Below are 27,767 nucleotides of genomic sequence, written 5' to 3' on the forward strand. Positions count from 1 at the left end.
TACTTCGAATCGTTCGAATCGTTCGATTTCGATCGAATTTAACCAATTCGATGGTCGAAGTACCCAAAAAATACTTCGAAATTCGAAGTTTTTTTAATTCGAATCCTTCACTCGAGCTTCATGAATCGGCCCCTTACTGTATTCAGGAATTCAGCCAAATACCATCACTTTTCATTCAGCCTAACCAAATCCAAACTTTTGACATGTGACTTAAAAGAACATTTTTTGTTCAAAGTTGATATATATATTTTTTAATCCTTTTCAGATTTGAATATGCAAATTAAGGTTTGGATTTGTCTCAGTATTCAGCCAAAGCTTTTGTGGAGCAATGGGTATTAGGTTGATTCCAAACATTAGTGGTTTGGTGCAAAGGTTTCTGTATGTACTGCTTGATTTTGACCAGGCATTAAGTAAGGGCCCCTGCGCCCCTATTAGTATGTATTACTCTTTTGCACCTGATGTTAAACTGGATTCAGCCCACTATCACAGACCCACAAAATAATTGCAGTTTTGATCTATATATCTTTATTATATCAAGCCTAACTGGGCAGACAAATCTATATTGTATGTGAAACTATTTTCTTAGCAGGGTGGGCACCGAAAATAATTCCAGCATGAACCAGTGGTTGCAAAAACTATGGTCAACCTTTCCTAGCTATCAACATGGAGATTAATGAGAGATTGCAACCTCAGGGGGTGATTTATAACTTTTCCCAAGAATTTACTTTTTTGTGCAAAAAATTGGGAATTTGAATTATGATTTTAAAAACTTGGATGTACAATATTTATAAAGTGCAAAAAAAAAAAATTCATAGAGCTTGAATGTAAAACGTTGTCATCTTAAAGCCTTGGAATTCATACAGAACTCAATGGGAGCCATCTATGGCAAATTTATTATTACAGAGAAAAAGGAAATCATTTTTAAAAATTTGGATTATTTGGATAAAATGGAGTCTATGGGAGACAGCCATTCCGTAATTTGGAGCTTTCTGGATATCGGGTTTCCTGATAAGGGATCCTATACCTGTACATAGCCACCACACATGAAAATAAGGACCCGTGTCACGGCATCCTCTGAAGCATGAAAGAGAGGCCAAAGAGACCATCATGGCTTGTTTCCACTGAGGAGTATTGCACCATCTATATAAAATTTGTAGGCTGTTTCTTTAATATTGACACTTGCTGACACTTTGGGGGTTATTATCAACGGTCGAATTTAAGAGCTATGTCAGCTTTTTTAGATACCTCGAATGAACTCACAACTCGAATAGTTTCTAATTTAAGAAAAAACTCAAATGTATAAAACTCAAATCGCTTGAATTGATCGAGTTTTCAAGTGAAACACGCCAAAGAAACTCGAACATCATGAAGGCTATTAACATCTTCAAATGGTTCAAGGGACCTCTGCCACATGACCTCGACAGGTTTTAGATGGTGTATTTTTGGATTCAAGCTATTTCAAGGCTCGCGGTATAATAAACCTAGAAAGATTCAAGTTAAAAAAAAAAATCAATAACCCTCAGAAACTCTAATTCTTCTTGTAAAACACAACTTGACCCTTAATAAATCTGCTCCTTTATGTATAGCCTTTCCTATTTTACAGCATAGATCTTGGGCATCTTGGAGTTGTAAATCCAATGTTCATTGGGGTCATATATGGAAACAGGGTCCAAAGGTTGCTCTATTAATAGGTTATAAATCGATGAAATACAATTTGTTGCAATTAGTAGATGAAGGCAGGCCCATTCAAATGTGGAGCTTGTGAATGGAAAAAATTAAAAATTTGGTTATAACACAAATGTTCGGTTTTTGATGTCTGAGCCTCATTCTCCAGTTTTTGGAGTGACTTGAGCCCCTGGTGATGTAACAAGTACCCAATATCCTTTCATAGGCAACCAATAAAATGGGTTGGGAGAAAGGCCCGGTGCAAATTTGGTTTTCCATCAACCTCCCTGCCCCTAATTATTATATGCAAATTAGGATACGGATTTGGTTTGGCTGACCAGAAGGATTTGGCCGAATCCTGCTGAAAAAGGCAGAATCCTGGCCGAATCACGAACCGAATCCTGGATTCGGTGCATCCCTAGTTTTAAACAGCTATTCTTGTTAAATTAGTTTGGACTTAATTGAATGCCAGAACCGCAAGTGAAATGCTATTATGAAGTTATTAATTTTATATTTGCTTAGACCATCTTTTTAAGGGCAAGCTTTAAAGCAGACGTGCCTAAAGGTTTAATGGAAGCATATTCAAAATCAGCCTAACCGGTCACAGCAGGTGGTAAATGCCAATGTATCATTTAGGCCAATCTGGCAGCACTATAATAATTATATAATTGTAGAATATATATATTATATAATTGTTAGACCACCTTGGTACTGTGCGAGATATATAATGTATTTACTAACTCTATGCAACTAAGTCTGCCCAATGAAGCTGAGACTTTTCTGCTGCATAATGTCAATGTTTCTCTTTGGTACCATTATGAATAAAGTGCAAAATAAATGTAGTAATTTAGAGAGAACTACCATGCGCACAGCAGCTATTTAGCCGAACCAAGATATTATAAGTTTATCCCAGTAAGCTAGGAGGCGGAACAGTTTTTGAAATTTTGGTTTATAGTTATTCTTATAAAGGGTTGAGTATGATTTAGTGCAGGAGTGTCCATACATTACTAATGTGAGGTCTTTTAGTGATCATGTCCCATTATGATCTACAGCCATAAAGGCATGGTTAGCATTCTGCCCCATGGAAAATATTACTTAAATATTGATTTTTGGGAAAATCTATATTGTTATATTTAACAAAACAATATTTCTTATGTAACCTTAACATAATAAATATCTGAATGTAAAGCATGAAATAGGAGGGTCATTTAGACAAGACAGTGTCTTGAGTTCTACTGCTCACAAGCTAAAGGTCTACTGGTAGATCCCGATCTACAGTACCTTTTAGGCACCCCTGATTTAGTGAGTTTAATTACCAAGTAATCAACGGTGTCTTTCCTCCAATGGAAGGGGAAATTCAGTTCTAATAGCTTTACTTGTGGTCCAGAAAGTGCCCCTGATTTACTTAAATTTACTTTCAAACATAAAATTTTATGGAATGTATCCAATATCTGAAATAGATTGGGGAGGCTCATCAGGGCTTTTGTAATTGTAAGACAAAGATCATCAGCATATAAGGTAATCTTATGTTCCTGGTTGTCTTTTGTTATACCCTGATGCATTTGGGGAGTTCAAATGGGCTAATGGTTAAATCACTAACGCAAGACAGAGACAATTGGCACCCCTGACAAGTCCCCCTCTGAATCTCAATTCCTGAAGAATACATACCAGTGGTGTAGGCAATAGGATTTTAATATAGTACATGTAAAGCATCCAAAAAAGCCCCATCAATATTATATCTAGGTAACACAGAGAGTAGATACTGCCAAGACAGTCAAAGGCTTTATGGATGTCAAGCATCAGTGTCAATAAAGGAAAACCGAAGACACCCGCATCTGAAATTATGTTAATTACTCCACGAATACAGTCAGTTGTCTGACAGCCAGGAATAAAGTCGCATTGGTCTTGTTGTATTAGGCAAGGAAGATATTTTGAGAGTTAAGATCTTTGCAAATAAACATCCACGTTTAGTACCAATATTGTGCTATATTTCTGAATGTTCGTGTAGGGACCCTGAGGCTTAAGTTCCCCTTTTCATTCGGAGCCTCATGGTGGATACGGGGTCTCCTAGAGTTTCAAGGGGCAGAGCTCTTGGATATTGCCATTACTGCTGGAGGATTTCTGCTGATTATACTTCACTAAGGAGTAGTGAGTTCAGCTGCCACTATGTAGAGGCATGACGGCCTCTGCGGCTGGAGTGGCCACTCCATGCCTGGGAGCTCGATCAAGAGGGTCGGAAGCTCCCGATTTTCCCAACTGAATGTGAAATGCTCGCGCTATATGCAGTGTTGGGAGCTACAGTTCAGCTACGGATTCAGCAACAGTGTGATGGCGCTATAGACAGTACTGGGAGCTATGTCTGAAGGATTAAACAAGCTGCATATGTTTATGGAATGGATTCATTGCTATGGATGCCTGCTCCAGCTCTAGGTGAGCCTGCCCGTCTGAGTGAATCCCCAGGGTGAGTGATGTCAGGGGGAGGTTAGAAAAAGAGAGGATCCAGCAATATTCCATTAGTGACCCAGGCTTTGTTTATGCCTGCCACGAGGGAGCCAGTACCTAACTGGAGGGAAAGGTATTTTTGGGCTGCTAGCGCTGCCTGGGACCAAGTGTGCTCATTGGGGATAAGGGACTGAGACTTTGATCTGCAAATGAGTAGTGCGGGACTTTGCCTGGTAGGGAATTACCAGGATGGGACTGGCACAGGATTTCCAGTGGTTCATGCTAGTTAAATGCATATTGTATGATGTAAATGTGTTTTTTACTTACCCTTTAAATTACAATTTCTATATATAAAGTTGTTGTTTTTATAAAAGCAAATTGTGTGTTGCATGTTATTCCTAATGGGGCCACCCGCAGTTGTATTCCCGGATCCCATTAGGTGGAGGGACTGCCAGAGAGCAGAATTTCCAGTACCCTTTCACACTGCAAAGGGTACTCAGGACCTGTAAGTCGGTAAATATTTTGATGTACCACTTTGGCACCAGGGGGGGTGGCAAAAAATGGGTTACATTCGTGTGATCTTTATTAGGCTTCGGAATGAGGGAAAATTGGAAGAAAGCATCTCAGATGGTACTAAGTGGCATTTTAGCATACCATTAAACAATATTACTTAATGAGAGTATAATGTATCTCCAAATTTCTTATAATACAATGGAGGAAAACCATCTGGCCCCAGAGCAGAGTTATTCTTGAGTTTAATTGCTGTTTTGATTTTGATATGGGTTATGGGGCATTAAGTACAGCTTTATCTGAAGCAGAGATCCGAGGCATAGATATTGTATCCAATAACTGCTCTCTAGCCTGTACTGAGGCCAGAGACTGCAAAGAGTACAGGGAACTATAAAAATCATTAAATTCTGCTATAATAGAGAACTAATTAGAAAGTGTATGACCTGTTTTTGATTAGCTGTAACACGGCAAAACCCCACATCTTGTCGGAGCTTTCTAGCTAATAGACGATCAGACTTGTCTTTTGGTTTCGGAGAGCTTTATCTACTTTGTTCAACATAATTGCTTGTAATTTATGCCGATGTTCCATTAAAGGGGAAAGCGTATGTAGTGTGGTATTTCTCTCTCTAATGTCTGAACAGTTTCCAAATAAACCTACTTTTTTGTGTAGCTAGTTTAATAATTTTTCCCCACAAGGTAACTTTTTGTGCAGCACATAGACATACTAAGCTCTGAATCCAGATTATTCACACAGTATTCGTCCATTGAATCAGCTTCAGCTACTTTAGAGGCTACAGAAGAATCTGATAACAAGGATTCATTAAATGCCACATCTGGCGACCTGGCATTAGTGTTGGAGGTAATAGGGTCAGTGTAAGAGCAGCATGATTAGACCAAGTTATTGGGTAAATTACAGAAGTTACGGCTGTATGTATAGCAATTTGGGAGATCAAGAAAAAATCAATTCTGGGGGTGAGAATAAAAACTGTATTGTAGGTCAGCTAAATCGAGTTAAACATAGTAGCCCCATCTATGACTTGGGGACATAGAAAGCAAGAGGTATCTCAACACCATTTTGGTTTGAAAGGCACCTTTAAATGACAAAAGAACAAATGTGGGGCATGCTCATATGTCATGCCTAAAACACAAATAACCAATGAGATTCCAAGATTAGAAATTTTTGTTAATTTTCACCTATCTATCTATGTTGTGTATTTGTTTATATGTCCTTGCAAAAAAAATGTACATAGGCAGAACTAAAAGAACTATAGGAAGGAGGATCTGAGGGTTTTATCCACTTAAAAAACCCAGAACTTTAATATGGAGTCCAAGTCATTCCCGAAGATGACAAATGGATATTTTGAAGATTCAATTTATTTGCATTGAGTTCATATTTGAATAAGAATATCAGAGTATTGATTTCATTAAATATACGGTTAGATCTGTTGGAAAAGATTTGGTATTTGCCAGAATCCAATGGAATTGTGTTTTCTATCATTTGATGGCACTTTCATCTCATTCTGATTGAAACTAGTGGGAAGCAATATGGGTAATTGGTGGTTTATGACACTCATAATGACATTCAAAGTGTAAAGTGCAATTTCTCCATGTTTTTAATCCACATTGCAGCATTTTTTCCCCAGAACCCTAGTAGCTCTGCAGGTGCGACTGGTGATTCACTTGATGACAAAACAATTTTATTGGGTTTATTTCATGTTCACATGATTTTTAGCAGACTTAAAGGGGACCGGTGATCCGAAAAAATTATTCCAAATCCTATTTCATCACGTTAGTCAAGCAAAATAAGCTTTAAACTATATACATTATTTGAATCTTGTTTCCTTCAGTCTGGGAATTCATAATTATAGCAAGCAGGCAGGAGCCATTTTGTGGACACTGTTATTAAGACAAGCCTTGCATCATCTCATAATCTTGTTTGTGCACCAGAATGGGGGACCTGATGTCCATCCCCATGCCCTGGTTACACAATTAAATGGTAAAGAGCGAAGGGGAATGTGAGGAGAGCAGAGACATCTAGGAAGTGCTAAATGGAAAGTGAAAGTTATTACCTGCCTCTGCCTAAGGCGTAGAGGAGGGGCAGACAATATTTGATTGACAGCTGAGGTTTCTAAATGAGCTTACAACAGTTATGAATGCTTTAATAAAAAAAAGAGGTTTTAGGTTTCATGTTTAATTTGAAAAGGACTTTTATTATACAGCTTTTTATGTCTAGGTGACAGGTCTGCTTTAAAGTGTGGTGTTCGAAATAACAGAACAATTGCCTTTCAGAATACCCCAGGTCCCCAGAATTCCTATCCTATACCTGTTCTTCTGGTGATCATTAAGAATCCATTAAACTTCTGTTGAAAAGGGGAGTGGAAAATATCTCATATCTCATCAATGAATTGCCTTGAACTCTTTTATCCAAACCGACATAGGTAGGGAAGCTGCAGAATAGGCTTCTATGAATTGTATTTGTAATTGTATTAATTGTAAGATTATTCTGTAATAAATCTCTTTATGGCCTATTTACAAACATGGGGTCTCTGGGGCATCTGCTACTCAAGAGTTCCTTCAAATCTGCCCTGTACTTTGTTACAGGGGGAGTTAAGTTCCCCCATATAAACGATAATGCCTTGAACCCCTCATCCTAGTACTGTTTTTATATGTACGCATGTGTGTATATCTTTATTTATGCCATGTTACTAGTGGCAAATTAATTACAATTTAAGACTGAGTTTTTTCACAATTTAAGAAAAAAATGCAGGAAATAAATGAATGTGACTGTACTCAAAAACAGGAAAAGAAAAGTGGAAAAGAAAAATTGTCAAAAACTGGCGTGAAAAATTTGGCAAGTAAAAGCTGACAAGTTTCTATAGAAGTCAGTAAAAACCATAGACATTGGGAAGAAATGTGAGTTTTTCCATTTTTTTCTCCTCAAACTCGAATACTGATAAATCTGCTCTATAGTAGCCTACATCTATTGGACATAACTAGTACACATTTGGGACAGACAGTGCAATAAGTAAAATCATATATTATCACAAAGAAAGTGCCATACGTAGAGAGATACGGGAGGAATGAGGTAAAACAAAGGCAAAGTTGGTGGGAAACTTACAGACACAAATAGGAGAAAAACAACTGCAGACATTCAGTGTTTGGGGCACTGGCCTATTACGAGAATAAATCCGATGCTCTGCTAGTGCTTGAAGAGGTAGGATTTAATTTTGAAGAAGATGAGTAATTCATGGACAGTGTCGGACTGGCCCACCGGGATACCAGTAGACCCTCATGCTGCTAGACATTTGGCCTATTTCATGGCCATTCCTTTTTTCTATGAGAACAAAGAGGTTAAATAAAAGGAATAATAGATTATAGTATGTAAAGAAAAGAGACTAGGAGAATAGAGGTTGAGTGAGGAGAGATAGAATAATAGTACTGTGAGAGGGCCCCTGGTCAAAGGTTTTTGGGTGGGCCCCTGGTGTACCAGTCGACACTGTTCAGGGATGGGTTTCCACCAGCAAATTAATGATTTGAAACCGAATATACAGTAAATGTGAAATTAGCTAGGGAACCCTATAAAAAAACGTGAACCTGAACTCAAGAGGTCTTAAAACAAAGCTGTGTTATCCTAGCCTTGTTGCATGCCCTCACAGTGTAATAGGAAGAGCGTAAACTATAAGTTGAGAGCCAGCTGAGCCCTGCCAAGGGCCAAATCAAAGAGGGAAGTTGGACTGCTATGAAAGGGATGGGGCCTCCCAATCAAGGGGTGGAATTGGGCCAAACCAGAGGCAGGGGGTTGGGTGGATTGCAGGTGTGACCATAGAGGCATATGGAGGCTAATTGTTCCTTATTGCAACCCTGAGGACCAGTAATGGCCTCCTAGCTGCCAAGCCCCAGTGTTCACAGTAGCCTATGGGAAGTCAGCATGATGCTAACCAAGCTAAAGAACTGTGTGATGTGGTATATTTTGCTGAAAAAAGCCAAGCCAAAAAAAAAAATATATATATATATATATATAGACATCACATTGTGGCTCTGATTAGAGCTTGTGGAACCCCTTGATGCTGCTTCCTTTCAAGGTGTTTTTTTTTTAATATTTCTTTTTTTTTTACCTGCTATTATCATATGCCTGATAAGTGTATAATCAAGATTATAAACTTCAGTATTATTAAATGGATTGGCCAGCGAAGTCTTGATTAAAATCACTTTCTTATCATAGCCTGCCATTCATTATGTATTGTATAGAAATTTCTACCTCTACTACACATTCATTTTGTTTAAGGAACAAGTAACTTTGCTAATTAGAGTTGTTTACCCAGCCTAACACCTGGGATTCATTAATATAAATACAATAAAGGTATTATTAACCTCCTGACTTTTGTGCTCCCTTGTTAGTACAGACTGCTGGGATTCAGTCTCATGTAAACATTTCCTTCATTAAATATAATTACTGACAATAGTGTCAGCTGAGGTTAATTACAAGCAAATGATGCAAAAGATATTAACTGTTAGAGCATGTGTCAGCTGCAATCTCCAGCAATAGATTTGGTTATATCAAGTGTAAGACCTGCCAATACCAATGCTTCTAAGTCAGGGATCCCCAACCTTTTGAACCTGTGAGCAACATTTAGAAGTAAAAGGAGTTGGGGAGCAACACAAGCATGAAAAATGTTCTTGTGGTGCCAAATAAATGCTGTGATTGGCCATTTGATAGCCCCTATGTGGATTTTCACCCTACATTGAGGCTCCGTTTGGCAGTACCCTTGGTTTTTATGTAACCCAAACTTGTCTCCAAGCCTGGAATTCAAAAATAAGCTCCTGCTTTGAGGCCACTGGGAGCAACATCCAAGGGGTTGGAGAGCATCATGTTGCTCACGAGCTACTGGTTGGGGATCACTGTTCTAAGTTATATGTGTTTATATGTGTATATATATATAAATATATATATATATATATATATATATATAAAATACACAAGAGCCATGAATATCTTGTAAATTATATCCTTATAAATGGTGAGTTCTGATGTCATTAGTTATAAACGGTGAGTTCTGATGTCATCTCTGTCACATGACTGATATTTGTGTATCGTAATAAATAAAGTACCCCCAGTTATAAAATATGAGGATATTAGAAGTCACCTCGTTTTTTTTATATGGTCATGAAACTCCTCGGTAACTTATAATATCCTTATATTTTACAAGAGGAGGTACTTTATCCACTATATAAATGGTGTCATAGGTTATAATAAGAGCTTAGTGATGTCATTTCTGTCACATGACTCGCTCACTTTTTTTTGTATTATAATAAATAAAGTACCCCTGTAACAAAATATGAGGATATTAGAAGTCACCTTGGAGTTCCATGACCTGTATAAAACACTCGGCCTTGTTCTTTTATATGGTCATGGAACTCCTCGGTAACTTATAATATTCTTATATTTTCCAATAGGGGTTATTTTATTCAATATATATGTAGTTCACATCACACTTTAAGTTTAAAGAAAATTACTGACCATGACTTTAGCTCACAATTGAATAATCAGATCTTGGAGGTAGGGTCGAATTATAAAGATTAAAGAAGAAAAATCATCAAAAGCATTTTGTCAATTATGGATTGATAGTCAAGCCAAATTTTTTTTCTTTTTATATGTTGTCCCTTTTGTTATATATGAGCTTTTCCCAAACTATGTGTTTCAATCGTCGCCTTTCTCCACCTTGGTACCATGGTGAGACGTAGGTATTTCCAGTAATGGCTGTTGCTATTTTTGGCCAACAAAGAGAGTCCTTTGTATAAAGAAAATCTGGTACTGGTGGAGTGAATTGGTGTCCAGAATACACAATATATAATGATTAGGAGATGTTTTTTTTTCTTAAGCATTGGACATTAAGCACATCTGTCTAGTACGGTTCCACATTATCACACTCCTATAACATATGCATTAGGTTTTCCTTTTCTAAACAGGTCTGGTACATATATTAGATTTATGTAAGTACAGGGCTTGGTATGCCTGATATATGCGCAGCCGGGCCCCCCCGGCCCCTCCGTACGCCCGGAATTCGTGGCGCGCGAGCTGCCAGGGGGGGCCTGAGGGGGTGCGGGCCCTGGCCCAATCGCACCCCCTGCTCCCCCGGTAGTTATGCCACTGTTTTTATTTTAAATAGGTGGTTCACTTTTAAGCTAACTTAGTTAACTTTCAGTATGTTATAGAATGACAACTCAGTATGTTATAGAACGCCAATGGTAATTCTAAGCAACTTTTCAACTGGCCTTCATTTTTTATATTTTTTATATTTTTTGAATTATTTGCCCTTCTTCTTCCGACTCTTTCCAGTGTTCAAATGGGGGTCACTGACCCCATCTAAACAAATGTATTGTTATTGCTTCTTTTTATTACTCATTTTTCTATTCAGGCCTCTCCTATTTATATTCCAGTCTCTCATTCAAATCAGTGCATGGTTGCTCAGGTAATTTGGACCCTAGCAACCAGATTGCTGAAATTACAAACTGGAGAGCTGCTGAATAAAAAACTAAATAACTCAAAAACCACAAAAAAATACAAAATACAAACCAATTGCAAATTGTCTCAGAATATCACTCTCTACATCATACTAAACACTTATTAAAGGTGAACAACCCCTTTAACGAGGCCTGATTTATTAGATGGATGCAAAGCCTTTTCCCTTTACTGTAATTGCTGACAAGCAGGAAGTTTTTATTGGCTACAGAGTTCCAAGACATGAACCATTACCCTAGTTATGAGTTATTCTAAAGAAGTGCCCATTGCTAAGATACAAGTATAATTCTGGACACAATATCCATATTTACACTGTTTTTCCCATTTTTCCAACATTATTGTAGTTATCAGGTGGAGTTGTGCCAAGACGCAGTTGCACTTGCACTTCAACGTGAATGGGACACAATTGCAATGAAACTTTTAAGTCCATTTGGCACAATGTCTGGTGTTTCACATGAGATTGATGTATTCACCTGATTCTTATGGTGCCTAGCACTCCAACGCTACCAGATAGCAGTGCTAACCATTGCACCACCATGCTGCTCTATAATATTATCCATTATTTTTATATGTTGATGACACATTTATGCAATGCTATAAGAGATCACATCAGTCCCTGTCCCAGTGGAGCTTACAATCTAATGCCCCTATTACATTCATTCACACTATGGTCCATTTTATAGGTAATATCTCTCATATTCCATATTCAATGTGGACGTGGGTTCCACTGTGTGATATCTGTTAGGGCCCTGTAAAGGTTCTGCATTACATTAACTAACTGCAGTATCTTTAGGCATTAAAGAAGGACTATGGAAATAAACTAACTTATGTAGGGGACACAGTATAAATTACAAAATTGTGTAAGAACATATAAATATTATAAATCGTGCACAATTCTAAGCTATACTAGCTATGTGGGTTTCTGTGTCTGTAGATGCATCCTTTTCAATCCAGCTTCCTACTGACGGCTTCACAGTCCCTTCTTTCGCTGCCAGATTTTACACTGTGAATTTCCTGGTTAAAATATTGTGTTTATTTATGTGCTGTGTTTTACACATTTCCATAAATAAGTGTATTGTTTGAGCAAGGTTATTATTCTTTTTTGCTGCAGTGGGTAATAAACATACATTTTGATAGAATAAATAGTCACATGTATCTGGCAATTCACTATGATATTATAAATAACAATAAATATCAGCTCATAGCCTTTTATATACAATTGGTGAGTTGTGATACCTCTGTCTCTAGGTACCACAAACTACTGGCACTCAAAAAGAGGGGAATTGACCTGATATTACATCACATGGTTTTCACATATGCAATATTCCTACAATTGGCCACAACAACCCTGAGTTTTGTGCAGAATTTTGAATAAGTGTTCATTTGACCACCTTTGAATCTAATGACCTTGAGTCTCTCAGACAGGCCCAGATTTGTGGTGAGGCCACAAAGGCCCAGGACTAGGGTGGCAAAATTTCAGGGGTGGCATGCCGCCCAGCGCCATTATAGGAGCTGCAACTCCCCAGCACGTCAACATATGTACGCAAAAGGGGTGCGCACTAGGATTGCCACCTTTTCCTGCTGGGAACTCAGGACAGGGGGCAGGCCAATGGGGTGGGGTGTTGACATTGTGGGAGTAGTTACAGTTACATAGTTAAATTGGGTTGAAAAAAGACAAAGTCCATAAAGTTTAACACCTCCAAATGAAAACCCAGCATCCATACACACACCTCTCCCTACTTTTAATTAAATTCTATATACCCATACCTATATCAACTATAGAGCTTAGTATCACAATAGCCTTTGATATTATGTCTGTCCAAAAAAATCATCCAAGCCATTCTTAAAGGCATTAACTGAATCAGCATCACAACATCACCCGGCAGTGCATTCCACAACCTCACTGTCCTGACTGTGAAGAACCCCCTACGTTGCTTCAAATGAAAGTTCTTTTCTTCTAGTCTAAAGGGGTGGCCTCTGGTACGGTGATCCACTTTATGGGTAAAAACGTCCCCTGCTATTTGTCTATAATGTCCTCTAATGTACTTGTAAAGTGTAATCATGTCCCCTCGCAAGCGCCTTTTTTGCAGAGAAAACAACCCCAACCTTGACAGTCTACCCTCATAATTTAAGTCTTCCCTCCCTCTAACCAATTTAGTTGCACTTAGTCTCTGCACTCTCTCCAGCTCATGTATGTCCCTCTTAAGGACTGGAGTCCAAAACTGCACTGCATACTCCAGATGACCTCACCAGGGACCTATAAAGAGGCATAATTATGTTTTCATCCCTTGAGTTAATGCCCTTTTTTATGCAAGACAGAACTTTATTTGCTTTAGTAGCCACAGAATGACACTGCCCAGAATTAGACAACTTGTTATCTACAAAGACCCCTAGATCCTTCTCATTTAAGCAAACTCCCAACACACTGCCATTTAGTGTATAACTTGTATTTATATTATTTTTGCCAAAGTGCATAACCTGCATTTATCAACATTGAACCTCATTTTCCAGTTTGCTGCCCAGTTTTCCAGTTTAGACAAATCGCTCTGCAAAGTGGCAGCATCCTGCATGGAACCTATAGTTCTGCACAATTTAGTATCATCTCCAAAAAATAGAAACAGTACTTTCAATGCCCACCTCCAGGTCATTAATAAACAAGTGACGTCAGTGACGTCACATGGGTGAGTCGTGCACGTGGCTATGATGTGGTAATTGGCTGATTTTCCAAATTAGGAAAACGGGCCAGGCAGTCTTGAACCGCACAGACCTCCTGAAAACCAGGCTGTCCGGGTCAAAACCGACAAGGGGGGGTGCTATGGCAGTTCTGGATTGCTCATAATATTGTACTGAGGCATTGACCCAACTGTCTGATTTACACATCGGTTGTTACCAGGTCACCCGACTTGGAAATTGAAATATGAGATATTTAGGACACTAGAGAATGTGCATAACCATATACTTGGTGATGAGATATTTAGTTTTCTTACAATGTCCTGCTTGTCCTGTACTAAAAAACACTCCCCAAGATCCATAAGGACACACAGTTTCCTCCTGGTCACCCTATCATATCTGCCAGGAATTCATCACTCCAACCCATCTCCCAATTTCTTGACTTTATATTACAACCTTATGTGTGATATATGCCATTTTATCTCCAAGATTCTAGCAATTTACTTTGTACCATAGTCCCCAGTTTGTGGAACCCTTGTCTCTCTGCCCTTGTGGCTATTTCCTCTAAGAAGGCTAAATACATATTTGGGTTCCTAGGATAACCACATGCAGGCCTTGACTGGCAATCTGTGGATTCTGGCAAATAGCTGCTGTAAGATGCCATCTACACTCACTGGTCTGGTGTGGGGGGGGGGGCTGTTTGGGCCTCTGTGTTCTTGGAATGCCAGGGCCTATTTTGACTGCCAGTCCAAACCTGACCACATGACACTGCGGAATTACATACACTGCGTATCTTGACAGCGCTATATAAATAAACGATTATGATGATGATGATAACCTATAGCTGTGCTGAAGGCTCTGTACATGGTGGCCACTTACTTCCCCTCTTCTCTCTCCTTATATATAACCATTTGACTATATTCGACTCTGTTTCCCTTTTCTGCTTTTTCTTTTCCTTGGCCATGGAGGTTTTAGGATTTTATATATCACTTGGTCATTCTACTTTGCTGCAATTTAAATGCACTCCTTTGAACATACACATTAATACTTTACCAGCTCGAATCTCCCTTTGATCATCAGCTACCTAACGATCTACACATAGTGATGTAATCTACATTGTATACCTCACACCAATGATGTAATGGGGGGTTCTAGGTGCCAGTTTTCACTCACTACTGAGTTTGGTTTGGGGACTGTTTTTGATGTCTTGTTAAAAGTCCTTTGTGTAGGACTGAAATGTCGACTTACACCATTAAAGGAAAACTATACCCCCAAAATGAATACTTAAGCAACAGATAGTTTATATCAAATTGAATGACATATTAAAGAATCTTACCAAACTGGAATATATATTTACATAAATATTGCCCTTTTACATCTCTTGCCTTGAACCACCATTTCGTGACTCTATCTGTGCTGCCTCAGAGATCAAAATTGGGGGGTTGTGGAAGCACTCCTAAGGCTAAATCAAAGTATATTTAAGTATAATGGAAGTGCTACTTACAATGCACTTCCCTGGGCCCCTGTCTCATAAGTAATTCAATATAAATGCAAGTGCATGTGTTTACAAAACAGGGGTTTTTAGTTACAAAGTTATGATCATAAAGTTGAAAAGCCACCATACCACGTCAAGGTAAACCCCATATGGCGGTCCCTAACTTGTTTATTCTCAGGTCATAATATAAAAAGACAATTCTCTGCATAATAGCATTACCTGTATTCAGTGTTTGTGGAACATTGGTTTCACTCTGGAGCCTAGATCCTCCCCCGCCAGTTAAGGCTTTTAAGAGAGAGAGATTGCCCAAACCAACGCCCATATTTAAAAGCATAGGACCACCATTAGTATATAGGGGTGGGTATGGGGTGCTATTAAAAACCACATGAAGCTAAGCCACAGCTTCAGGCTAATACAATGTACAAAATTGGGGGGTTGTGGAAGCACTCCTAAGGCTAAATCAAAGTATATTTAAGTATAATGGAAGTGCTACTTACAATGCACTTCCCTGGGCCCCTGTCTCATAAGTAATTCAATATAAATGCAAGTGCATGTGTTTACAAAACAGGGGTTTTTAGTTACAAAGTTATGATCATAAAGTTGAAAAGCCACCATACCACGTCAAGGTAAACCCCATATGGCGGTCCCTAACTTGTTTATTCTCAGGTCATAATATAAAAAGACAATTCTCTGCATAATAGCATTACCTGTATTCAGTGTTTGTGGAACATTGGTTTCACTCTGGAGCCTAGATCCTCCCCCGCCAGTTAAGGCTTTTAAGAGAGAGAGATTGCCCAAACCAACGCCCATATTTAAAAGCATAGGACCACCATTAGTATATAGGGGTGGGTATGGGGTGCTATTAAAAACCACATGAAGCTAAGCCACAGCTTCAGGCTAATACAATGTACAAAATTGGGGGGTTGTGGAAGCACTCCTAAGGCTAAATCAAAGTATATTTAAGTATAATGGAAGTGCTACTTACAATGCACTTCCCTGGGCCCCTGTCTCATAAGCAATTCAGTATAAATGCAAGTGCATGTGTTTACAAAACAGGGGTTTTTAGTTACAAAGTTATGATCATAAAGTTGAAAAGCCACCATACCACGTCAAGGTAAACCCCATATGGCGGTCCCTAACTTGTTTATTCTCAGGTCATAATATAAAAAGACAATTCTCTGCATAATAGCATTACCTGTATTCAGTGTTTGTGGAACATTGGTTTCACTCTGGAGCCTAGATCCTCCCCCGCCAGTTAAGGCTTGCCAGAAGCTGTGGCTGAGCTTCATGTGGTTTTTAATAGCACCCCATACCCCCCCTTACACTAATGGGGCCCTATACTTTTAAAAATGGGCGTTGGTTGGACAATGCCTCTCCCTTAAAAGCCGCATACTGGCGGGGGAGGATAGATCCTTTTCACTGAAACCAAGGTTCAACAGACACTGATTACACTGAATGCTACTATGCAGTAAGACTTTTTATACTATGGCCGAAAGGCAAACAAGTTAGGGACCGCCATGTGGGGTTTACCTTGACGTGGTATGGTGGCTTTTCAACTTTATGATCATAACTTTGTAACTAAAAACCCCTGTTTTGTAAACTTACTTTTGAGACAGGGGCCCAGGGAATGTGCATTAAAACTAGCACTTCCTTTATACTTAAATATACTATTACTTAGCCTTTAGAGTGCTTCCACACCCCTATTTTTATACATTGTATTGCCTCAGAGATCACCTGACCAGAAATACTACAACCAGGGTCGGACTGGGAGGCATGGGGCCCACCGGGGCTACTGCCCCAGGGCCCCCCTCCAGCCGCCGCTGCCGCTCCGGAGTGCTTACTGGGGCCCAGGGAATGTGCATTAAAACTAGCACTTCCTTTATACTTAAATATACTATTACTTAGCCTTTAGAGTGCTTCCACACCCCTATTTTTATACATTGTATTGCCTCAGAGATCACCTGACCAGAAATACTACAACCAGGGTCGGACTGGGAGGCATGGGGCCCACCGGGGCTACTGCCCCAGGGCCCCCCTGCCGCTGCCGCTCCGGGGGTTACTGCGCATGCGCGCGGTGCCGCGTTTGTGCGCATGCGCGCGGCGCTACCATTGTGCGCAGCCATTCTATTCTACCGCGACCCCAAACAAAGTGGGGTCGCGCCGCCCCACTAAGTAGCGGATCTGGGCCGGCGGGGCCCACAAGAGCCCGGAGCCCACCGGGGTTTTTCCCGGTGTCCCGCCGGCCCAGTCCGACACTGACTACAACACTAACTGTAACAGGAAGAAGTGAGGAAGCAAAAGGCAGAACTCTGTCTGTTAATTGGCTCATGTGACCTTACATGTGGTTTGTATGTGTGCACAGTGAATCTTACGATCTCAGGGGGCGGCCCTTATTTTTTTAAATGGCAATTTTCTATTTATGATTACCCAATGGCACATACAACTAAAAAAGTATATTATTATGATAATGGTTAATTTACATGAAGCAGGGTTTTACACATGAGCTGTTTTACTCAGTATCTTTTAATAGAGACCTACATTGTTTGGGGGGTATAGTTTTCCTTTAAAGTTTTGACATAAATTAAGTCCCATGGGTTTTCTGTGTTCTTCATGCTGATATATATACATTTAAATATAAACAGTTTGGGATTTTGTAACTGAAGTGGAAGGTTTTGTTGGAGAGGACCAGGTCAGATAGTTTGCATTAGCACTTTCTCGGGACTGGGATATTTATATATGAGAGGCAGCCAGTGTTGGACTGGGATGCCAGGGGCCCACCAGCAAACTGTAGACCGTGGGCCCACTTCCCAAACAATTATTCCTCTTGTCATTTAACCTCTTTATTCTTCTAGTCTTTTATATCTACTTACTTTACTTTATTCTTTCAATATTAACCCTATTTTTTCCCATGAAAAATAAGGAATAACCATGAAATAGGCTAAATGATAAGAAGCAAGAGGGACCACTGACACCTGGGAGTTTTCCATGGTATCCTGGTGGGCCAGTCCGACACTGGATGCAGCATATTATTATTATTTGTATACTATTTGCCGAAGACAGTGACAAAGAGGGACAGAGTGGGAAAAGTGTATCAGGTATGAGATGCATTTTAATAACTTTCCATTGCCAATTAATAAGTCCAGTGGGGGTAATTTCCTAGGAGAAATTAAGCATTTGTACAAGTCCCTTTAGTTATACTTAAGGGATCCTTCAATCTAATCACCACAGCAAGCTAGTATAAAAATGAGAATACATGGACTCACGTGTTTCTCTATGTATCATATTCTGTTATGGCTTCTAAAGATATTCAGTGAGATCCCTTCATAGCTCTGTTTGGCAAGTCCCAGCTGCAGTCATTCATTGCTGTAAGTTAATATTCATGAAACCCAGCTTGTTATATACCTTTGTGCTCAATATCTTTATTTTGCTGTATTTGCTCATTTAATTTCATGTATATTTCATACCTGCATTTTCATGTTTAAAGGACCGTAACCATTTATAGTGTTATTAAAGGCCTTGTACAACATACCTCATCTTACTTGCTGTTACATATCGAGACATATATAGGTCAGTTATATATGAAAACACTATTAATTCCTAAATGATCATCGATTATAGGGTTAATTAAAGGACAAGGAAAGGTATACTCAAAAGGAGAGATGTCAACAAGGGCATCCCAGGACAAACAGGAGATTTGTGTTCAGGCTAGAGTCCTGCCGGACTCAACCCCCCACCCGCAAACTCTGAGAACCGCCGACTCGCGTCTATACCCGCTCCCGAAACTTCTAACTGCAACCCACAGGTTTTTGCGGGTAACCCCAGGCCCGGATTCGTGGAAAGCCACCAAGGCCCAGGCCTAGGGCGGCAGGATTAAAGGGGAGGCATGCTGCCCAACCACACCAACATTGGTCCAGAGATACTGGTGGTGCGCAGGAGATAAAATAGTTTTTAAAATTTCCTGTGCGCCAATCCCCATTGCTAAAGTCCCGGTGATGAAAATTATTGCGAACAAAATGGAGGTGATGTGGGCAGCGAACAACAGCGGGCCTAGGGATGCCCACTATGTAAATCCAGCCCTGGGTAACTCGCGGGTACCCGACCCGTTGCAGGACTCTAGTTCAGGCTCATCAGGGGGACCTAATAAATTGGCACCACCCCCAGTGAGTTCATCTTTCCTTCTTTTTTATGAGAAAATATAACACATATGATTGTTAACTGGAGTTCTCATAATCCGTAAGAAGAGTAAATTAAATTTGAAATGTTGAAACATAAATATCTATCATTGGGTCTCACAAGATTACAATTTGTTGAATACTAGTGTTGTGGGGCTAGGGCCAGGCTAGATTAGAAGGGTATTTTCTGAATCTTAATGATTATGTATGCCAATATTACGTTTTTAAGTGTCCAGAGTTCTACCTAAAACCCTAAGGGCCATTACCAAAAGCATCTTGTTTTGTAGCAGGGATAGATATACCCTAAGCAGCAGAAATAATTCATTTAAATAGAAATATCTCATATCTGAACCTCAGATGTGACATCAAAGATACTCCTGAACATTGCAGGCCAAGCCACCTTTAGTACCTTTAAGAGCTTTTTTGTTTTTTAAAGGAAAAATGTGCCAGTGCAGAGAATACAATTGCAATCTTTGCACTAGTGATGTGCCCCACCCAACACCAACTCTGATGCAAAAAATGTACATGCTGGGAGGGTAAAACAGAAGATGCCCCTAAAGCACTTCGGCAAGAGATGAATTAATACAACAGTGATAAAGATGTGGCAAATTAAATTCTATTATGATAAACAGGGGGTTAATGTATCACAGGTATGGGACCTGTTATCCAGAATGCTTGGGACCTGAGGTATTCTGGATAATGGGTCTCTGTAATTTGGATCTCTATACCTTAATTCTGCTAACTAATAATTTAAACATTAAATAACTCTCATAGAATTGTTTTGCCTCCAATAAAGATTAATTCTATTTTAGTTTGGATCAAGTACAAGGTAGAGTTTTATTATTACAGAGAAAAAGTTATTTCCTTAAAACAGAGTCCACAGGAAATGACCTGCTGAGCTTTCTGGATAACGGGTCCCATACCTGTATATGTAATTACAATGTCCTTTTAAGCCGTGAACAGTATTCGTTTGACTTCTAATTTAGAGCATCATTCTGCAAACCAACCTATCGTCTCTATTCAACTCTGCATTCAGTAGTAGCATCACAAATCTTAATGTTTCTGAATATCTGAAGGACATGCAAGTGTATGATATGCAGATATGGAACCTATTATCCAGACTGAACGGGACCTGGTGTTCTCCAGATTTTTTTTCCGTAATTTGGATCTTCATACTTACTAATCTACTAGTAAATCATGTAAACATAAATAAACCCAATAGAATGGTTTTACATCCAATAACGATTAATTATATCTTAGCGTGCAGCGTCTGCATCCGACAGTCGTGTTCAACGCTGCGACACCATCCGACAATGCATTCGCCTACCTTATTTCCATCGCATCCAATTTGACGCCTGCGTTTTATCGCGGCGCGTCGGATCGCTCCAAAATCGTCCGTGGAGTTCCTCCCTAACAGTTTAGGATCCCCATTTGCTCCCACCTCCCTCTTGTTGAGGAAAAAGAGGATCACTCTGACAGTATATGGCAGAATGTACTAACGCCTATACTGAAATGCATTCCATGTAAATATTTTCTTAAAGGTTCTCTTGAGATAAAGTCTATAACACATGTGAAAAACAAAGTTCTATCACTTCCATGTAACAGAATCGATAATACTTTATTGATGTTTTGTCACATAAAATGTATGAGAATTTGTCCAGATCGTCCCCTCATTGATTATGCTATGGTGTTCAGTAAAGAATTTCCAAAGGGTAGTTGCAGTCCCATAAATTGTTTCGCTATGTATGAATGTAACCCTAGCCACTGGCAGCTCATTACTTTCTATATTAGATATTCAGCTCTGGAAATGGAATCCCCTAAATAATCTTGACATGTGGAAATGCCTATATTTTCATAATGTCAAGAATATATATGGGTACATGTATTTCCAGTGTTAGACACTCAATACCCATCAACAAACCCATCATTCGTTTCTTCCATCTCCGGCTGTAACAAGACCTTCAAAGCCAAAGGGGCTATCCTTGTCATCCATGTTCCTAATATAAAAAACTCACATACTCATATTTACACACTAGTCTGCATACCCACAAATGCACACTAAAAGTCTTTAGGCAAATACATCTTTGTCTGTCTAAAGGAGTGCAAACAAACAAAAAGACTCTCATCGACTCCATTTTATCCAAATAATCCAAATTTTTTAAAAATGATTTCCTTTTTTCTCTGTTACAATAAAACAGTAGCTTGTGCTTGATCCAAAAACAGATATAACGAATCCTTATTAGAACTTAAATCAGCCTATTTGGTTTATTTAAGGGCAGATTTATCAAAAAAAAATTTGAATTTCGAGCTATTTTTGTGTACTTCGACTAGGGAATAGTCCAAATTTGATTCAAATTTGAAAAAAATTCGAAAATTCAAATATCATAATTTATCATGTACTGTCTCTTTTTTTGAAAATACTTTGAATCAAATTCGATCTTACTTCGATTCGAACAATTGAATACAGCCGATTCACCCGCAAAAAAAAAACCTTTGATTTTTAATAAATTTCGGTTGGTCTTTTTTTATTCAAATTTCAAAAAAAACTCCCATTACTTCGAAATTTGACCCTTGATAAATCTGCCCCTTAATGTTTACAGGATTTTCTAGTAGACTTAGAGGCAGATTTATTAAGATCCATATTATGTTTTCCACAAAAAAAATAGTTTAAGGTTAGTTTTGAGTCAAAAATATATATTTTTTTATTATTATTATACCACAACCCTGGAAATAGCTCAAATCCAAAACAAAAACAGCTAAAACCTGCCAAGGTCATGTAGAAGTCAATGGCAGAGATCCCTTGAACCATTTGAAGATGTTTGTAGCTGTCATGGCATTCAAGTTTTTTTTCCCCCAGAAAACTTAATCAAAAAAGTTTTTTTTTGTTGCCGAAAAGTCAATCAATTCGAAAAGAGTAACTTCTTTATTCACTTTTTTCCAGACTGAAAGTAAAACTAAACAAGTAAACATGGAGAGTGACAATAGATCAACTGCAAAGTATTTTTTCCTCCAAGGATTAACCAACTCCCCACAAGTACAGTTTTTGTTATTCTTCCCCATTCTTGCTATGTACCTCCTCACCATGCTTGGGAATTCTATTATTGTGAACATTATCCATTTGGATTTGAAACTGTACACACCTATGTATTTCCTTATGGGACATCTGGCATTTATTGACATGTGCTACGTCACTGTGATTACTCCTAAGATGCTGGGGAATCTTTTGCTGAATAGCCAGCTAATATCATATAATGGTTGCTTCACTCAACTTTTTTTCTTCATTTCTTTTGGGCAGTCCGAGAGTTTCTTACTGGCCGTTATGGCCTATGACCGTTATGCAGCCATCTGCCATCCTTTGCATTATATGGACCTCATATCCAGAAGATCCTGCCTTTGTCTCATTGTTTTTTGCTGGATTGCTGGATTTCTGAACTCTGCCTTGCACACGGGTTTGGCGGCACGCTTGCCATTTTGTTCTTCTCATCAAATCTCCCATTTCTTCTGTGACATCACACCTTTGCTGAAGTTATCCTGTGCCAGCACATTCATCAATGAGGTGGTCATACTGGTGGCAGGGGTTTTTGTAGTTCTTACACCGTTCCTGTGTATTCTGATATCTTATGTTTTCATTGTCAAGACTATTATGTCCATCCCATCGACCACAGGTCGGCACAAGACTTTCTCTACTTGCAGCTCACACCTGACAGTTGTATGTATGTTCTATGGTACAATTCTTCTCTTATACATGCTCCCGGCATCTCTTTCCCAAGACCACAATAAAGCATTTGCCGTCATATATACATTAATCACGCCATTTTTAAACCCATTTATTTATGCACTGAGAAACACAGAAATAAGAGGATCCTTCAAAAAAATCTGCGCTAATCTGCGTGCTGTATAATTAACATCACAGCGATCAGCACAATTTCCTTTCACAGACTACAAGAAATAAGTAATGTGAAATCAATTAAACTAAAGGGGACGTGGTCCAACCTGTGATCTGGATGGCAGAGTTAAAGGAAAACTATACCCCCGAACAATATAATACATAAAACAGCTCATATGTAAAACCCTGCTTCATATAAATAAACCATTTTCATAACAATATACTTTTTTAGTAGTATGTGCCATTGGGTATTCATAAACAGAAAATTATTAAAAAATAAGGGCCGCCCCCTGAGATCATAGGATTTGCGGTGCACACAAACAAACAAACTATACTTGTTTGGTCACATGAGCCAATTAACAGACAGAGTTCTGTTGTTTGCTTCCACACTTCTTCCTGTTACAGTTAGAGTTGTAGTATTTCTGGTCAGGTGATCTCTGAGGCAGCACACAGACCATCACAAAATGGTGGTTCAAGGCAAGAGATGAAAAAGGGCAATATTTACTTAAATATATATTCCGGTTTGATAAGATTGGTTAATATGCCACTTAATTTGATATAAACTATCTGTTGCTTAAGTATTCATTTTGGGGGTATAGTTTTCCTTTAACTGACAGCTCCACTCATAAACCAGCCTGACCTCTCAACAGAACCCCACTAACAGGTAAAAGAAACCAGCAGTATAAGGCCATTACATAGCACAAATTATCAAAATATTTGAAATGTACTATTTTTTCCATGTGCAGAAATTATTAAACATTTCAAATGACTCTGAGGAAAAGGGGAAAACAATAAAAATGACTAAGTATGGAAAAGCATCTGGCACAAATACTGTAAATTTTGTGTCACTTAAAAGCTTGCATCCACACAAACACAAGAGTACACCTACGGATGTCAGTTGCGGGTACCAGGAAAAAGCCATGCTAACAACACACTTGGCTGACGTGTACAATTCCATAGTACATGGCAAAGAAAAGTTATCCCAAGAGCTGCTAAAAGTGCCCATTGATATTCTTAAATAAGAGAGAAACTCTACTTATGTTGGCTACTATATAGTGAATAATGTGCCCCTATTGTAAAATATAAGGATTTTATTAGTAACCAAGGCAGGGTTGGAACTAGGGGTAAACAGAATAGGCACATGCCTATGGCACAATGAAGGGAGGGCACGGGCACATACCTCTTTTATCACCTACCCCTAATACGGTCCTTCTTCACTCTACCGCTGGTAAACTCCTCAACCGCCACTAGTCAACATACGCACACATACACAGGGGGGCAGCAGGGGTGTGGTGGCTGGTGGGTTGTCGGCCTCCTTGACCCAGCACTGCACTGAGTTCTGGGACCATATATACATGGCTTTCATACAGGAACTCCGAGATGACTTCTTATATCCTCCTATTCACAAAAGTTCAGTCAGGTGACAAGTTATTATTTACAGGATATTCATGGATCCTGTGTATTATAAGATTATTGCCCACAGACTAAACTAGGCACATTTAAGCAGCATATATCCTGAGATAAACTGATAACTAAAATTTAGTTATCATGGATGACACCTAACATAAAAAAAATCTTGCCAGTTCCTGAATGGGATCCAGTGTCTTTACATGGACTTTAAAGGAATTGTTCAGTGTAAAATTAAAAACTGGGTAAATAGATCGTATGTGCAAAATAAAAAATGTATAGTATAGCTAGAGTAGACTGGATGGCTAAAATAACAGAACACTACTTCCTGCTTTTCAGCTCTCTGACTCTGAGTTAGTCAACGACTTGAAGGGGGGCCACATGAGACATAAATGTTCAGTGAGTTTGCAATTGATCCTTAGCATGCAGCTCAGATTCAAAAGCAACAGTTATGACCCATGTGGCCCCCTCCCAAGTGACTGATTGGTTACTGCCTGGTAACCAATCAATGGAAACCAAAAGAACTGCAAAGCAGGAAGTAGTGTTCTGGCTATTAGACATTCAGTGGGGTATATTTATCAAAGCGTGAAGTTAGAGATCACCACAGTCCTCTAGAGTGAAATTCCACCCATCTCTCCATTCATATCTATGGGATTTTGAAAGGAGTATTTATCAAAGGATGAACTTTCACCCATTGATAAATACTCTTTTAAAAATCCCATCGAAATGAATGGCATGTGGTGGAATTTCACTCTAGTGGACTGGGCGACCTTAAACTTCACTCTTTGATAAATATACCCCAGTGACTCCAGCTTTTACACATTACATTTTATTATATTGAATAAATTTTTTTTTATTTTTCACAGCCTATTTATTTTTATACTGAACACTTCATTTTAATTGGGAGTGCAGTACTGGATTTAATTTAGAGAAAGTCCTCATCATTGCACTAGTGACAGGGGTCCCCAACCTTTTTTACCTGTGAGACACATTCTGATGTAAAAGTAGTTGGGGAGCAACACAAGCATGAAAAAGTCACTCTGGGTGCTAAATAAGGGCTGTGATTGGCTATTTGGTAGCCCCTATGAGGACTGGCAGCCTACAGGAGGCTCTACTTGGCACTATACTTAGTTTGTATGCAACTAAAACCTGTTTCCAAGCCTGGAATTCAAAAATAAGCACCTGCTTTGAGGACACTGGAAGCAACATCCATGGAGTTGGAGAGCAACATGTTGCTCACGAGCTACTGGTTGGGGATCATTGCACTAGTCACAGGTGTCCACTCTCCCCAACCTAATTTATTTATATAGGCCAAAGCTATATCTACCAGTCTGGGGCTCATTTATAAACTTTGCGCAGCGCAGAATTATTCATGCAGTGAAAACACTTGCCTTGTGCATGGTTATATTTATAAACCTGGATAAGAAAGGTGTATTTAATGTGCAATCAGAATTGCGTATTTTTATTCTCACTGCGAATGTTGATAAAGGCTTTTTAAATATAATCGCAAACTGTGAATATTTCTTCCCACACTCTGCGTTTGAATTAAGCACAACTTTGATGGTGGAGAAAATATTCACAAATCAGTCTTCTCAAATTGTGAATTTAAGTTAGTCAACACTATTTTCGCACACAACAACCTTGCAGAGTCGCAAGCACCCATTTCATTTCTGTATATATTTGCACTAAGCAAATTCTCAAAAAACTGAAACACAGTCACAGCAGTGCAATATTTCAGCATTCAGGAAAAAACATGGGCAGTACAACCATTTGTGAATGAATATGCGCTGCACAAACGTTATAAATGACCCCCCCTGAGTCATCAATGACACTATATTCAAAATGTGTGAAAGGAATATAACTCATTATACTGTATGGCTCACATTTCATAACGTATCAGCATAAAACATACTAAATATGAACTTCAGGGGTCTACTAAACAGTTTGATGCCCAAATTATATGGCGCACAGAGACCCCCTAATATATATATATAGCAGACAAAATTTCCATGGGCAAAACGAAGAAAAGAATAGTGTGAAACGCAATAAAAATTGTAAAATTAAATAAAACCACAAAAATCAACACTTTTTTTTGCCTAGTGTAATCAGCCGTCAGAATCAGTTTGAATATTTTAGCTGGGCCAAACAGGTTTTATGGACAGAATCTTTCACAAAGGATTTGGGGGTTCGGCCGAATCCAAAATAGTGGATTTTGTGCATCCCTAGTTGTGAGTGTGTGAAACCCCCCAAAAATGTATGTGAATATGTGTAAGTGTAAATCTAAGTGTGTATTAGTGTGTGTGACACTAACCTGGGGACAAGCAGGCTGGAAATCCAGAGAAGGCAGGAGGGATCCAGGAGACAGAGGGGTTCTCGCATGTGCAGGTCCGTTGAGTGAGCGACGCTGGGGGGGCCCAGAAAGTTCGGACAGCAGCAGGACACATAGATTTCATTGCCTAGGGGTGGGGGAGGAGTGAGTGGATTGCTCCTCCACTCCCCAACCCAGAAGTGCTGCAGATCATAGAATCTATGTTCCTGTGGCACGTAAGCATTTTATCCACAGAACGTAGATTCTATGATCTGTGGGACTTAAAAGGTTAAATCTTTTTATTGCGGTGATTTCCTTCTGTGTTGGGTTAAAAATATGAAGCGCAGATCACTTCTGCAAATAAACCTCACTTCTTTTCAGAAGTACAAGAAAAACAAATGTGACATGAGGCTGCCCTGTGTATTTACATAGCATTTCTCTAGTTTACTAAACAGTGCTTGGTCTATGAGCAGCCAACAGCCTTGAATGGCCTGGAAGACATTCTTTGTATACAAGTAATGGTAAAATCAGATGTACCACTAGATCATAGTAAATATGCATTTTTTTTAAAAATAAGATTGGAGCCCCTCCATACTTTTCCTACATAAAAACCCAGTGCCAGTAGCACAATCAAATAAATCTACCCTTCCTACTCAAAAATTCTTATTCCACAATATTGGAAGAGGAAAGAT

The 27,767-nt window shown here is 39.0% G+C and overlaps 1 protein-coding gene across 1 annotated transcript; it reads left to right on the forward strand.

The window, feature by feature from the left end:
• Positions 1-18,165: 18,165 nt before the first annotated feature.
• Positions 18,166-23,554, forward strand: LOC108696637 (olfactory receptor 1361). Its single transcript, XM_018226171.2, has 2 exons — positions 18,166-18,397; positions 22,416-23,554. The coding sequence occupies exon 2, from the start codon at positions 22,443-22,445 to the stop codon at positions 23,373-23,375; it is 933 nt and encodes a 310-aa protein (XP_018081660.1). The 5' UTR covers positions 18,166-18,397; positions 22,416-22,442; the 3' UTR covers positions 23,376-23,554.
• Positions 23,555-27,767: the final 4,213 nt, after the last annotated feature.

The sequence above is a fragment of the Xenopus laevis genome, chromosome 7L (assembly GCF_017654675.1).
Source record: "Xenopus laevis strain J_2021 chromosome 7L, Xenopus_laevis_v10.1, whole genome shotgun sequence".
In the NCBI taxonomy this organism is placed as follows: Eukaryota; Metazoa; Chordata; class Amphibia; order Anura; family Pipidae; genus Xenopus; species Xenopus laevis.

What these genes read in the sequence shown, in the direction of transcription:
- LOC108696637 (XM_018226171.2), top strand. Translation starts at nt 22,443, where the DNA reads ATGGAGAGTGACAATAGATCAACTGCAAAGTATTTTTTCCTCCAAGGA.